We start from the raw sequence: 12968 nt of genomic DNA, 5'->3' as shown, positions 1-12968 counted from the left end.
TCTGTCTCTGCATTCAATTCAGTTTTCTCATTGAATGCTCATTCGTTCGAGTTACATAGTGTCAGTATATGGATCAAAGCCTACTCGTTGCTTCGTTTCACTCCTGGCTCTCCACATAGCCTCTCCAGTCAATCCTGTCGTTGATGTTTCTTCCAGGAAAAACGTCAAGATGTGATCTGGGATAGACAAATGGGAAGCTTGTTGGAATTCTTGAAGGCCAGCTAGCCGAATAAGCATTTCAATCAAAGAGAGCGATGTAGTGATGGCCCCGAACGGTGACCGCGACACAAAGTCTTGCGCCTCACTTGCTGAATCTACTGTCAAATCTCGCGATGGCTGTCCAACTCTACTGTCCGATTTGCTGAGAATGAGACCATCGCGTGACGTACGGTGAATGGAGAGATTCTTGATCTGGGAAACCAGGTTCGAGTCCATGGCAGTGCGAAGCCGCGGCGGCGGCGTTTTCGTTGGTGAATGGCTGTATCCATCAACTTCATCTGATAGACCTGCGTCAACCTCCAGGTTTGAACTTGTATCGCTCTGCTCGTCATCTTCTTCAAAAACTTCAAAGGCTATCCACTCGGGATCCAGATGTTTGGGAAGAGCAGTAGCGCAAATGTCCTTAGCATTTTTAGAGCTTCTAGAAGTAGATAACTTTGCCTGTGACTCTCCGAAAAGTTGTTGGTCTACATCAGCTTGGTCATATTCGTCCATTTCTTGCTTGCTGTCATCATCACTGGTGTCGTATGCCGCGCTATGCATAGCATATTCTGGTCTCTGCAGCCGAGTCGCATTGATATCTCGTTTCAGCAACAGAACTGGATTATTTTCTCCATCTGTTCCGTCTCCAATGTTGAGTAATCTGCCAGTGTCGGTGTAGAATATCTTGGCGAATTGATAGATAGGAATCAGCTCACGTATGCCAGCTTTTGGAACGCCACTGTGTGGTTGTGATGGGCCCAACTCTTCATGAGCACGATTGTCATCTAAATCTTCAATGATTTCAAGATAATATGCATAATTTAAGCTTCCACAAGAACCGGAAGCATTGTATTTTTGCCCATCACAATCATTCTGCTCGATGATCGGGTCGCATGCTGATCTGCATAAAAGCACTCGCGCCTTGTGTATTGCTTCTTGCCACAATGGTTTTCTATCATGCTCTCTCAGCCCATAGACCGGACCTTGTGCCTTTGTATCTGTACTCGTTGTATTTTCAACAGACGGCCGTAGATTACCATCTTTAGGCGCAGACGAAACCGCAGCATGCCCTAAGAATAGCATGTAAACAGACAGCGTGAATGAAGGTCCAATCTGTATGGATCTTCGAGGGTCCTGTGCGTACTGCGTATCTCCGACAATCAATAGGGTACTAGCTTGTAGCAGCCGAGAGGGAGATATTCCAGAAGGGAGAGAAGTAGACAGGCTTTCACCAGACGCCGATATGGCAAGTTGCAGTAGAGGGATGTCTCGGTCAATCTCGCTCAGAAGATTCTTCAAATCTCCAATTACTTTTCTCAGCGCATCTTTGCTGGTTTCTTTATTTGGTGAATTAACTCCTGGGCGTTGGCTGTGCTCTTGAGCAGCGGCGGCGGCTTCTGCACGACGGCCCAGCGAGACAATCTGCTTATGGAGAGATTTTGCAAGAGGGAGCGCAGATTCGAGAAAGACGTTTCCTCGCCCAGATCTAACTTGTCAGCATCTATGTTTGTGGTGAATGGATATTACCGACTTGAGCTCTACCAGGTTAATGGCAGGAGAGATAACCTGCAACCGAGTCAGTATCAGAGCCACGAGCGAAAGAAGAGGCAGTGTGTCGAAAGTTCAGATTCACGCACTTTGATTTTACTATCGAGGTGTTTCTGAAGTATCCTCAACTCGGAGTGGAGATTCTTATCGTCAACTGCTTTGAGCAGACGAGAGCACTGGTTGATGGCGTAAGAGGAAGTCAAGGCAATGCCAGATCGTATAGCGTATCTCATGGCCTGTACGCCAACTGCTGCCAGGAATTCGTCCATAGTGGCGGTTCATTAAGATGCAAGTTTTCATGACGATAGGTTAGGAACTCCGGAAAGCAGTGTCATATTCGAGTCAGAGGGAGGTGAGAGCTTAATTTACTCAAAAGTTGCAACATTGTTTACTTCCCAGTTCCAAGTCCCATGCTTTTTTGAAATGCTCATGTACCTTGAACACCGCCTTGGCTTGGGCTCGAAATGACCACAGTGCGAGTAGTTTTGTCTGACTCAGCCCGCCCTAAGGATGCCTAAAAGCCAGGCACATGGCATTGAGTTTATCGATTCGAAGGGTGGCGGTAAGAGTCACAATAGTGGAAATTGTGAATCTCTGGGGAAACACATCGAAAGAGAGTATATTTAATCAATGGCCTTTGTATCAGTAGCTTGCGCTCAAGCCAGGATATTCGTAATTCCTTGACTCATTGGCCGCCCTGTTGCTGTTTGCTGGGGTCTTGAATAAGCCCAACGGCCTACTGTGCCCAAAACCGCAAAATGCACTGTAGCAGCCCCTCCACAAAGCCTGCCACCTTTAGCGATGTCATGTCGCTGCCTTGGTGGGGCTCGAATTTTCACAACCTGCACCATAAAGCCAGCGAGACGTCGACCGTCGCTTTCAACTCCAAGACCCGAGTCTGCGTGCCGATTCGACCAAAGGCCTCTGACGGTGCTTGATAGCTCACCGTTTATCAGATCTCTTACCGGTTGGCAGACAGAGAAACCCCTCGTTTGACCGTCGACGACTCTCGAGCAACCCCTCCAAGCGACGAGAAAGATACTACACTCGCCACCATGTCGAACCTCAACTCTTGGGAGGACGATCCTGCTGCCCAGGACGAGAACCTCGCCCAGCAGGCTCAGCAGCAGCTCAACATGAACCCGGCCGCCGGTGGCTTCCGACCTGGTGCTGCCTCGTTCCAGCCCACCGCTCAGACCTTCCAGCCCGGCCAGGGTTTTGGCGGCGGATATGCGCAGCAATACCAGCAGCAGCAATATTATGGGCAACAACAGGGATACTACCCGCAGTATGGTGGCCAACAACAAGGATTTGATCAGTACAACCAGTATCAAAACTACGGCGGCGGTTACGGCCAGGGCTACAACCAGAACCAGAACTACGGTACGTCGAAACTGTGAAGTGCTAATTTCGGCCCATGAGAGCTAACATCAACTTTTTAACCATAACAGGTCAACAAGGATATCAGCAATATGGTCAACAGCAGGGCCAGAGAAACCAGCAGCAGCAGCAACAGCAGCCCGCTGCCCAAGCCCCTCAGAACAATGCCACCCAAGCTGCTCCTGTGAAGTCGCTCCCCGTCGAGAAGCCCGCCCCAGCTGCCAGCGCACCGAAGCCCGTCGTTTCCAACGAAGGAGGTGCCAAGGTACTCAGCATTGGAGGTGATGTAAAGCCCAAGGCTAAAGTGCTGTCGATTGGTTCCACCGGCTCCCCCTCTGCCGCTGCCCCGGCCAAGGACGACGCCAAGACTGAGCCATCCAACGAGCCAGACGCGGGCAAGAAGGTTTCCGCAGCCAAGGCTATCGAGAAGACAGGTGAAAAGGCTGGAAAGGCTGCAGGTAGCGGCAAGTCGTCTGGAAGGACATCTCCGGACCCATCCTCTGGTCGGTCCAGCCCAACTGCAGCAGAGAAGAAGGCCCAGCGTGAAGTTGATGCGGTTCTGAAGGCACAGTCGGCCGATGTAGACGAAGATACCCTCAAGGAAATTTACGGCAAGGAACACGTCAACATCATTTTCATCGGTCACGTTGATGCAGGCAAGTCCACACTGGGTGGTTCCATCCTATGGACCACCGGCATGGTCGATGAGCGTACCATGGACAAGTATAAGAAGGAGGCAAAGGACTTGGGTCGTGAATCGTGGTACCTCTCTTGGGTCATGGACTTGACCAAGGAGGAACGAACCAAGGGCAAGACTGTCGAGGTCGGGCGTGGCTTCTTTGAGACTGAGAAGCGACGCTACAGTATTCTGGATGCCCCCGGTCACAAGACATATGTTCCCAGTATGATTGGAGGTGCTTCACAGGCCGATGTAGGTATCCTCGTCATCTCAGCGCGAAAGGGCGAGTATGAGACTGGTTTCGAAAGAGGAGGACAAACACGTGAGCACGCCATGCTCGCCAAGACCCAGGGTGTCAACAAGCTCATCGTAGCGATCAACAAGATGGACGACCCGACAGTGGAGTGGTCTGAGGAGCGTTACAAGGAGTGTACGACCAAGCTGCAGCAATTCTTGAAGGGCACGGGCTACAACCTCAAGACGGATGTCTACTTTATCCCTGTGGCTGCCCAGATGTCACTGAACATCAAGGATCGACTCCCCGCGGGCGTCGCTCCTTGGTGGAAGGGTCCCTCACTACTGGAATATCTCGACGGCATGCAGGCTCTGGAGCGCAAGGTCAACGCGCCATTCATGATGCCCATCAACGCCAAGTACCGAGATCTGGGTACCATGGTTGACGGCAAGATTGAGGCTGGTGTGGTGAAGAAGGGCATGTCACTGATTATGATGCCCCGGAAGCAGGCTGTGGAAACCGCTGCCATCTACGGAGAGCAAGAAGAGGAGCAGCCTATTCTGCAGTGCGGTGACCAGGTGCGTCTGCGTCTCAAGGGTGTTGAAGAAGAAGACATCCTGCCCGGATTCGTGCTCTGCTCGCCAAAGCGACTGGTGCACTGCGTTACCGAGTTCGAGGCACAGATCCGAGTCTTGGAGCTAAAGAGCATCCTCACGTCGGGATTCAACTGCGTGCTGCACGTCCACGCCGCCATTGAAGAGGTTACCTTTGCGGCTCTGCTGCACAAGCTGCAGAAGGGCACCAACCGCAAGAGCAAGGTGCCACCCACACACGCCAAGAAGGGCGACAGCATTATTGCCAGACTCCAGGTGACTGGAGGCGCTGGTATGGTTTGCGTCGAGAAATTCGAGGACTACCCCCAGATGGGTCGTTTCACCCTCCGAGACCAGGTATGATGCTAACACACGATTCCTTACCATTCGAAACTTTTTGCTAATAACATTGCACAGGGACAAACCATTGCCATTGGCAAGATTACAAGACTCATTACTAGTGAGGACCAGTAAAGGCCCGCTGGTAAAGGGCTAGAGAAGAAAATAGAAGGAAAAGAAAAGAATACCGGCATCGGGCGGTTTGGCTAGGAGGTGTGAATGGGAATGGAGTGGGAGCAAGCTCCGATTGCCATGTCGACGAGGAGACGGAAGCGAAGAGCTCGGCTACTGCTGAGATAGAAGGCGTCGCCTGCATGGGTGTCAGGGTTAAAAGTTCACAGGGCCGCAGACTGAGACGCGGTGAGCCATGATAAAGACCAGGAAGATGCGAGGCCATGGCAAGCATTTGTAGATGCCATACGATGCGACGATTGTCAAAGATAGAAAGGACGACGAAATACTCCTTTACTTTTTGTTCAAAAAAGCCAATTTTTTTCTGGATTAAAGCAAATAGCCATAGTCAGCCGAGGAATTGATAAAGACTTAGCTTTGATGAGGTCAGTATCTGCTCGGATGATGCAGTGAATCAGTGATTAGGGGAGCAGCAAAAGATAAGATGTTTTCGCCTTGGACGTTCCGTATTGATCCGTCGGAAGACTGCAAAGGGTATACTTTCAGCCGCTTGAGATTACCATTCGGCGCAAGGGGCGGAGATGCGAGCAGATAGGGTCGCAATTCCGAGCCACGTTTTTGGAGCCCAAAAGGCTGAAGAAGCAGTCCGGGAGTGTGAAAGGTAAAAGACGGGGGTGGGCAGCCACATGCAAGAAGCCATCGCCATGGGGCGAATCAGGGGAAGAGAGGGAATCAATTACGGGCTTTTTGCACATGCTACGGTATGACTAGGTAAGGTGAAACTGGGGGGCGTGTGGGTTTCAATGTCATGTCGAGTTAATGACCTGCATGCACTGCAAAAGAGAAAGACTGCATGAGCTGTGGGCTAGTTAATAATTGCTTCGGTGGTTGATGGGCCGGGCTTGTCATGAATCTTCAGGGTTGAGGGCGAGGCACAACCCGGGCTGCTCCGTATGTCAGCGGCAAGAGCCATGCATTTGCTACGACTCAATGTTAGGCAGAGAGTAAGGTACTTACTTACCTGAGCCTTACACAGCCACTAACTCAGGGATCCAAGTATACATTTGCTGGAGAGGAACGAAAATGAATCGGAAGCAGGGGGGGCTTGGAAATCCATGTGTGCAAGGAACATGGAAGGTTGTGGGCCAGTTCTGGGGCTTCCGAGCCCGAGCCGGCGAGACGGAGCGGCACCACGAGGCACCTGGAGAATCTGGAAATTCCCAGCGGTGGATTCGGGGGTCCGTGAGTGGGGCGGCAAGTTGTGTCGGTCGGGAGGATGGGATAAAGGAGGAGGAGGAGCATGTTGAAGAGGAGGAGGAAGATGCCGGGTAGGTGGTTTGATATCGTGATGTTGTTGTGTTGGTTGAGTCATGTTGTATTGTGACTACCTATTAAAGAGATGCCGAGGTATTGACTGGAGAGTACTGAAAACTAGCAACAAGGTAAAAGCATAAGAAGAAGAATATTATTGTTACAGGTCATCCGGCGATGGTGATGCTCTACAAAGTGTATACTTGTAATTGTTGTAACATGCTACCGGGTTGTATGTAAAAGATACGTCACGGAGACGTCGAGCATAGCCCAATGCAGGCTTGGCGTTGAGCCGGGGAAGATCCATGTGCTGGAAAAGGAAGGGATCGATTCTTTTTTCTTCAAGCAAACGAAAGCGGTGGGTTCTCTCGTAACATGGAGCTTGCGGGTCGACTATGCCACAAAAAGAATGAAACGCAAGTTGATGCCGTATCTACCCATTTTGAAGAGGTAACATTGAGAGTCAACCACGATAAAAAAACAAGTAAAAATTAAAATAAAATTGTGCTTCCATTTTTCAACATTGGGTTGCATTCTGCAGGGTGGCAAGGAACCAAAGCAATTTCACAGCGCATGTGCATGCATCACTGCCTGACAATTAATTACCAAGAAGACGCTGCAGTGTTTCTCTTCCAAACCAAACCCCCTGGCTTTCAATGACTAAAAAGGTACCACAGGGTGTGGCTATAGCGCAAAAAAGCTGAGATATTCCCGTATCAGAAATTCTAAATATTCAAATGCAAAGACCCGATATCAAACAGAAAAAAATACCAGCACAAATTGTGTTTCGCGGAGAAAGTCGGAACAGAAAGACCACGGCGGTCGGCGAGCCAATCACGGGGTCAGATGGGCGGAACGGTGCCGCTGGGCCGAGACCCAGTGGCACGGACTCACTGTGAGTTTTGGTTTCCGCAGTAATACTTGCACAACGGCTTGTGGTTTCTAGAAGAGCGAGATAAAAAAAGAGATGAGAAAGGAGGAATGAAGATGTCGTCTGGTTTCGAGGTGCTACAGGATGACGCAGTTTGTCCTCAGACACTCGGGAATCGTGTGCCGAATGTCTCGAGCACATCGAACTGAGACAACTGCAAGCGAAAAGAGAAGAGTTGATGCCGGGCGTGCTGCCGAGAGGAGCCGCAGCAACGGGTATTCCAGCCGGCACCTCCATTTTTTGCTGCCGGTTTCTCACTTACGAATATACATGTAATCAGGTGCCAGGTACCTTGGCCTTTACAGCACTTTGGTGGGAACAGAACAGCCCTGGGGGGCGTGTACACAAGGGCAACAAGAAAGCACAGAGAAGAAGAAGACGAAAAAAAGGTCCATCCATTGAATCTCTTTGGACGAACCCAAGAATCGCGGGGTAGCGAGATTACTCACACGCCTCTCTTCACCCCTTTGCGGGTATGCACAGACCAGCATTTTCGAGGCTCAAGGCAAAAAGCCGGAGCTGGAAGGCCTTTTCCCAATTCACTTCCCCCGGATTGGACTATTGTACATGACTAGCCGCCGGCCGGAATTGGCTTCAATTTTACTAACACGGGGAAGAAGAAGTCACTTGATGGGAGAATTTGCGGAGGCTGAAGCAGCTGCCCCTTGCCGCCCTGTTTGTGCTACTACTAGGAGTATTTATTTACCTGTGCTTTTTCTAATAGTTGGGGCAAAAAATAGAAATTGAAGCGAAGAAAAAAAGGGGAGAGATCTCGTGCCCAAATGCGAAATTCAGTTGGAGAATCTCACGCCCCAACCCCCCTGCTGGGTTCCACCTGTGTGTCAATGGGGGAGTATTCTTTTTCCCTTTCGCCTTTCGCCTTCGCCGTGTGTGCTAATGCAAGAATCCATATCTTTTGAACTTGTTTATCGTTATCAGCACCGGTTCCCGGGGCGGTACCTGTAGCTGTTCTTGTAGTCCAAGTACCTCCGGAACACTTTGTGTACAAGTAGCGGGAGGACGAGTCAAGCTTACCTTCCGGGCCGGGGAGTAAGAGACAAGCTGGCAACTGAGCTTTTCTTTTTTTACCTTTTTTCTTTTTCTTCCTCCCGTCCCCCGGACCAGCCAGTTGGCATGGATCCTCGCGTGAAGCCCGTTCCTGTTATTTCAGGGCCCAGCCCCGTGACCGTCAGAATCCCGCTGCTATTACCCAACGATTATGTGTTTGTTTAGCTCGGCTTAGAATTAGGCCCCGTGCGTAAGGTATTACTCGTATCCAAGGACAATGCCGAGAGAACCAAGTCAAGGCCTTGTCCCAAAGACGATCACAGCAACAATACGGGGTAATTAAAAAAGGAAAATAAAACGAAAAAAACCAATTGCCACATGAGCATCATCCGCAATCCCATAAACTACCCGGTTAGGCAAAGCCGCAGCAACATTCGCCCCCTTCGGCGCCCATTCCGTACGTAATCGCCCCGCATTAGCCGTAGGCGCGCCGGGCAAAAGTCTCGACGGACTCACCCATTTTGCATTTGCACAATGTACAACCGGCATGGGTTTCGGAATAGTCCGCTTGAGAAAACTGATTGACTCGAAACCTCGTTGGCTTGGTCAGATTTCTGTGCCCGGTTTTTGCCTGCCTGCCTATGATCGAATGCACGTGTGGTTGGAGAGGAATTGCCGTCTACGGGAAGCATATTCACACATCACGCATCACACGGCGGGTTGGTGAGCATGAGGAGAGCAAGGTTTAAATAGACCTGTTTCCTCCCTCGAGTTGGAGATTGAAGACAGCTTCTTTAGCATCGAAAAAAAACAAACTTCAACTTTGCTTCAACAGAGCACTTGTGCCGTCATCCATTCATCATCCACAGTCCACCTAAAGCTCAGCTGCACTAACAACTGGACCCGTGCTGGTATCGTGAGTGTACCCGACTTTTCTTTACTTTCTTCTTTGTTACCCCTTGCGTCTTCTGGAAACACACGCCCCCTTTGCTCTGCAGGTCCAATTAAAAAGGACAAGAAACAAAAAATGAAAAAAATTCATCACAAAACATGACCCAAAAGTCCCATGCTTGAAATTGATTACCTTGCCCTCTCCTACGTTGCTTGAGCCGAGCGCAGACGATAACAAGCGCCACAAAGTGCCAAGTACACGCAGAAGCATTTGATCCTCTCACCTCTTCCACTTACACACACGCCCCCCTTCCCTCTTTCTCCTATCCTATTCTCCACACAAAAAGCTCGGTTGTTTCCTTCTGCCTTTGCACCCCCTTGTTTTTCACACGTTGGTTCATTCCGATATAAATTCGTGTGTCAAGCTTCGCACCGCCCGCCACGGCTCCACACGAGGCCCCCTTCGGAAGGGCTTGTGCTTGATCCTACCAGTCGGGACTGTTCGATCGCAGGGCTACTAGGCACCTTGTATCTAACACATGGCTCTAGCTTCTGTCCTTCTGATCTACTCGAAGTACATCGACTCGACTCCGGACCGCTGTACCTGTCCCGGCTTCCACTCTGGAGAAAAAAGAACCCCGTCATCTTGACCCGCCACCCCCTCCCCGGTTCGTTTCGTTTTGGCATTAGTAGCTGAAGCGGGAAGCACGACGAAAAAGAACGACGACTACATTCCGGAACTGTCCCTACGACTCAATTTCTCTGGAATACATAAAGATCCAATGGATCCCTACTTCAGAACCGCTTCTCCGTACACAGATCCTTCCGTCAAAGGTCCCAAGTCGCAGATCCAGGCATCGGGAATAGATTTACGCAAGAGTAAGTCGCTTTCCCAACGGCCTGCAATGGAGCTGTCCAGCAAAAGAGGATTCTGCCAGACTTGGGAGGCTAACACATGAACAGTGATTTCAAGCAACGTTAACAAGACTGCTCTGCACCCTGGCGGTGTTCAGTGAGTGCTCTCCCTATCCTGTGATGACTTGTTGTGGTGTTTTATATTGCTGCAGATGGACTAACATGAAATGTTCTGCAGGCCCTACCGCGAGCACACCGAGCTCGGTATGTCCACCTTTTGTCTTGATCCAGCTGACCTTGGCACACCGCCTTTGGGAACCGGCATTAACTTGAGTGTGCAACAGAGGAGGAGCTTCACGAGATTGCTCACATCGACTACGACCGCGTCGCCATTGTAAGTCTTGGTTGGGAACTTCCACGCATCATGATGAATGCACATTGCTCACAGGGATTGCCCACTGCAGGTCGCCAACCCCTCCGTCGCCGCACTTTACGAAGATGCCCTCGTCTACGAGAGCGGCACTGCCATCACCTCCAGCGGTGCTCTGACTGCCTACTCTGGCGCAAAGACCGGCCGCTCTCCCCTGGACAAGCGAATTGTCAAGGAGCCCTCTTCAGAAGACAACATCTGGTAAGTTCACATGCAGTTCGTTCAATCAATTTCACGGCTAACCAAGGCTCTACAGGTGGGGACCAGTCAACAAGCCCATGAGCCCTGAAGTAAGTGCCTGATTGTGATCGTGATCGTCGCTGCGAGCGTCATCTCCATCGTCATTGCCCGTCTTTGTTGTTCCGAATCTACCCATGCATTTCGTTTTCGTCCTTTTTGTCTCATCCCTGCATTCTTTATTCTGGCTTGGGTCAATGGTCACGCGAGCGGGGCGGCTCCTATTCAGCTCTTCAGCCCGGCCGCCACACTCCAGCGCAATCCTTCAGCTGCTGCATTCACTGGAACGGTCACTGCCACAGGGCAAACCAACCAGCGAAAAGCAATTGAACTTTCTTTTGCTTTTCCTGCTCTGTCGAATCGGAAGCGCATGCGGAGAAGTGCCCAGTCAGACAGGGATGCAGCTCTAGCTTGGCGTCACTTGCAGGCCCCAAGACCCCGCACATTACAAAAAAGTGACTTATTCGGCACTCTTGTCAAAGTCACGGCAAAAAAGAAAAAGAGCCGGGGCCCCGCTGGACCGAATCGGGTAGCCGACCATAAGCGGCCTCCCGACACAGACCCGCGGCTTTGCATTGGACATTCTGGCTTGTGATGCTGCATTTCATCTGCCTGCATCTGCCTGCATTTGCCTGCATTCCGACCCGGTCCGCTCCGGTCAGCTCTGGAAGCCGGGTTGGGAAGCCGGGTTTGGCAGTGTCTATGGGCGGCCGCCAACAAAGCTGTTGGCTGGCTGATTGGCTGGCGTGTAATTGCCGGTTCTGTGCCCGGGACAAGACTTGAAGCAATGACGAAGAGAGATGATCAGTGAAGCAAGTTTAGAGGTGCTAACATTAATACTCTTTAGGTCTGGAAGATCAACCGAGAGCGTGCTGTCGACTACCTCAACACCCGCAACCGCATCTACGTCATTGATGGCTATGCTGGCTGGGACGAGAAGTACAGAATCCGTGTCCGTGTTATCTGCGCTCGCGCCTACCATGCTCTCTTCATGAGGAACATGCTCATTCGCCCTCCTCGTGAGGAGCTCGAGCACTTCCACCCCGACTACACCATCTACAATGCCGGAACCTTCCCTGCCAACAGATACACCGAGGGCATGACCTCCGCCACATCCGTCTCCATCAACTTCGCCGCCAAGGAGATGGTCATCCTGGGTACCGAGTATGCTGGTGAGATGAAGAAGGGTATCTTCACCGTTCTCTTCTACGAGATGCCCATCAAGCACAACGTCCTGACCCTGCACTCATCTGCCAACGAGGGCAAGAACGGCGATGTCACACTCTTCTTCGGTCTGTCTGGAACCGGCAAGACCACCCTGTCTGCCGACCCCAACCGCGCCCTGATCGGCGATGACGAGCACTGCTGGAGTGACCGCGGTGTCTTCAACATTGAGGGTGGCTGCTACGCCAAGTGCATTGGCCTGTCCGCCGAGAAGGAGCCCGATATTTACAACGCCATCCGCTACGGCTCCATCCTTGAGAACGTCGTCTTTGACCCCGTCACCCGCGAGGTCGACTACGACGATGTCACTCTCACCGAGAACACCCGTTGCGCCTACCCCATCGAGTACATCTCCAACGCCAAGATCCCCTGCTTGACCGACAACATGCCCACCAACATCATCCTCCTCACCTGCGATGCCCGCGGTGTCCTGCCCCCCATCTCCAAGCTCGACAGCGCCCAGACCATGTTCCACTTCATCTCCGGCTACACCTCCAAGATGGCCGGTACCGAGGACGGTGTCAACGAGCCCCAGGCTACCTTCTCCAGCTGCTTCGCTCAGCCCTTCCTGGCTCTGCACCCCATGAAGTACGCCCGCATGCTTGCCGACAAGATTGAGCAGAACAAGGCCAACGCCTGGCTGCTCAACACCGGCTGGGTCGGTGCCGGTTTCGCCCAGGGCGGCAAGCGATGCCCCCTCAAGTACACTCGTGCCATCCTCGACGCCATCCACTCTGGTGAGCTCGCCCAGGTTGAGTTCGAGAACTACGACGTCTTCAACCTGCAGGTTCCCAAGACCTGCCCCAACGTTCCCGAGGACCTTTTGAACCCCAAGAAGGCCTGGACCGCCGGCGCCGACAGCTTCCAGCGCGAGGTCGTCAAGCTGGGCCAGCTCTTCAACGAGAACTTCAAGAAGTACGAGAGCGAGGCTACCCCCGACGTCATTGCCGCCGGCCCCAGCGTCTAAGCAGCGA

General features: G+C 51.7%; 3 protein-coding genes across 3 annotated transcripts; 2 read left to right on the top strand and 1 right to left on the bottom strand.

The window, feature by feature from the left end:
• Positions 1 to 51: 51 nt before the first annotated feature.
• Positions 52 to 2018, bottom strand: T069G_02788 (ranGTP-binding protein domain-containing protein; the record flags this gene model as incomplete). The annotated part of the gene is made up of 5 exons (XM_056169998.1): positions 52 to 1163; positions 1239 to 1314; positions 1378 to 1687; positions 1733 to 1767; positions 1839 to 2018. The coding sequence occupies 5 exons, from the start codon at positions 2016 to 2018 to the stop codon at positions 52 to 54; spliced, it is 1713 nt and encodes a 570-aa protein (XP_056030890.1).
• Positions 2019 to 2507: 489 nt separating this feature from the next.
• T069G_02787 (elongation factor tu GTP binding domain-containing protein) lies at positions 2508 to 5110 on the top strand (the record flags this gene model as incomplete). The annotated part of the gene is made up of 4 exons (XM_056169997.1): positions 2508 to 2645; positions 2706 to 3132; positions 3201 to 4993; positions 5054 to 5110. 4 exons carry the CDS (start codon positions 2508 to 2510, stop codon positions 5108 to 5110), a joined length of 2415 nt encoding a protein of 804 aa, XP_056030889.1.
• A 4920-nt stretch (positions 5111 to 10030) lies between these two features.
• On the top strand, positions 10031 to 12961 carry T069G_02786 (phosphoenolpyruvate carboxykinase domain-containing protein; the record flags this gene model as incomplete). Its single annotated transcript, XM_056169996.1, has 7 exons — positions 10031 to 10127; positions 10212 to 10260; positions 10342 to 10367; positions 10448 to 10497; positions 10568 to 10734; positions 10790 to 10823; positions 11618 to 12961. 7 exons carry the CDS (start codon positions 10031 to 10033, stop codon positions 12959 to 12961), a joined length of 1767 nt encoding a protein of 588 aa, XP_056030888.1.
• Between the last annotated feature and the right edge of the window lie 7 nt (positions 12962 to 12968).

Source organism: Trichoderma breve, chromosome 2 (genome assembly GCF_028502605.1).
Source record: "Trichoderma breve strain T069 chromosome 2, whole genome shotgun sequence".
NCBI lineage: Eukaryota > Fungi > Ascomycota > Sordariomycetes > Hypocreales > Hypocreaceae > Trichoderma > Trichoderma breve.
Note: the sequence above shows the minus strand (reverse complement) of the source record. Positions and strands in the feature narration are given on the sequence as shown.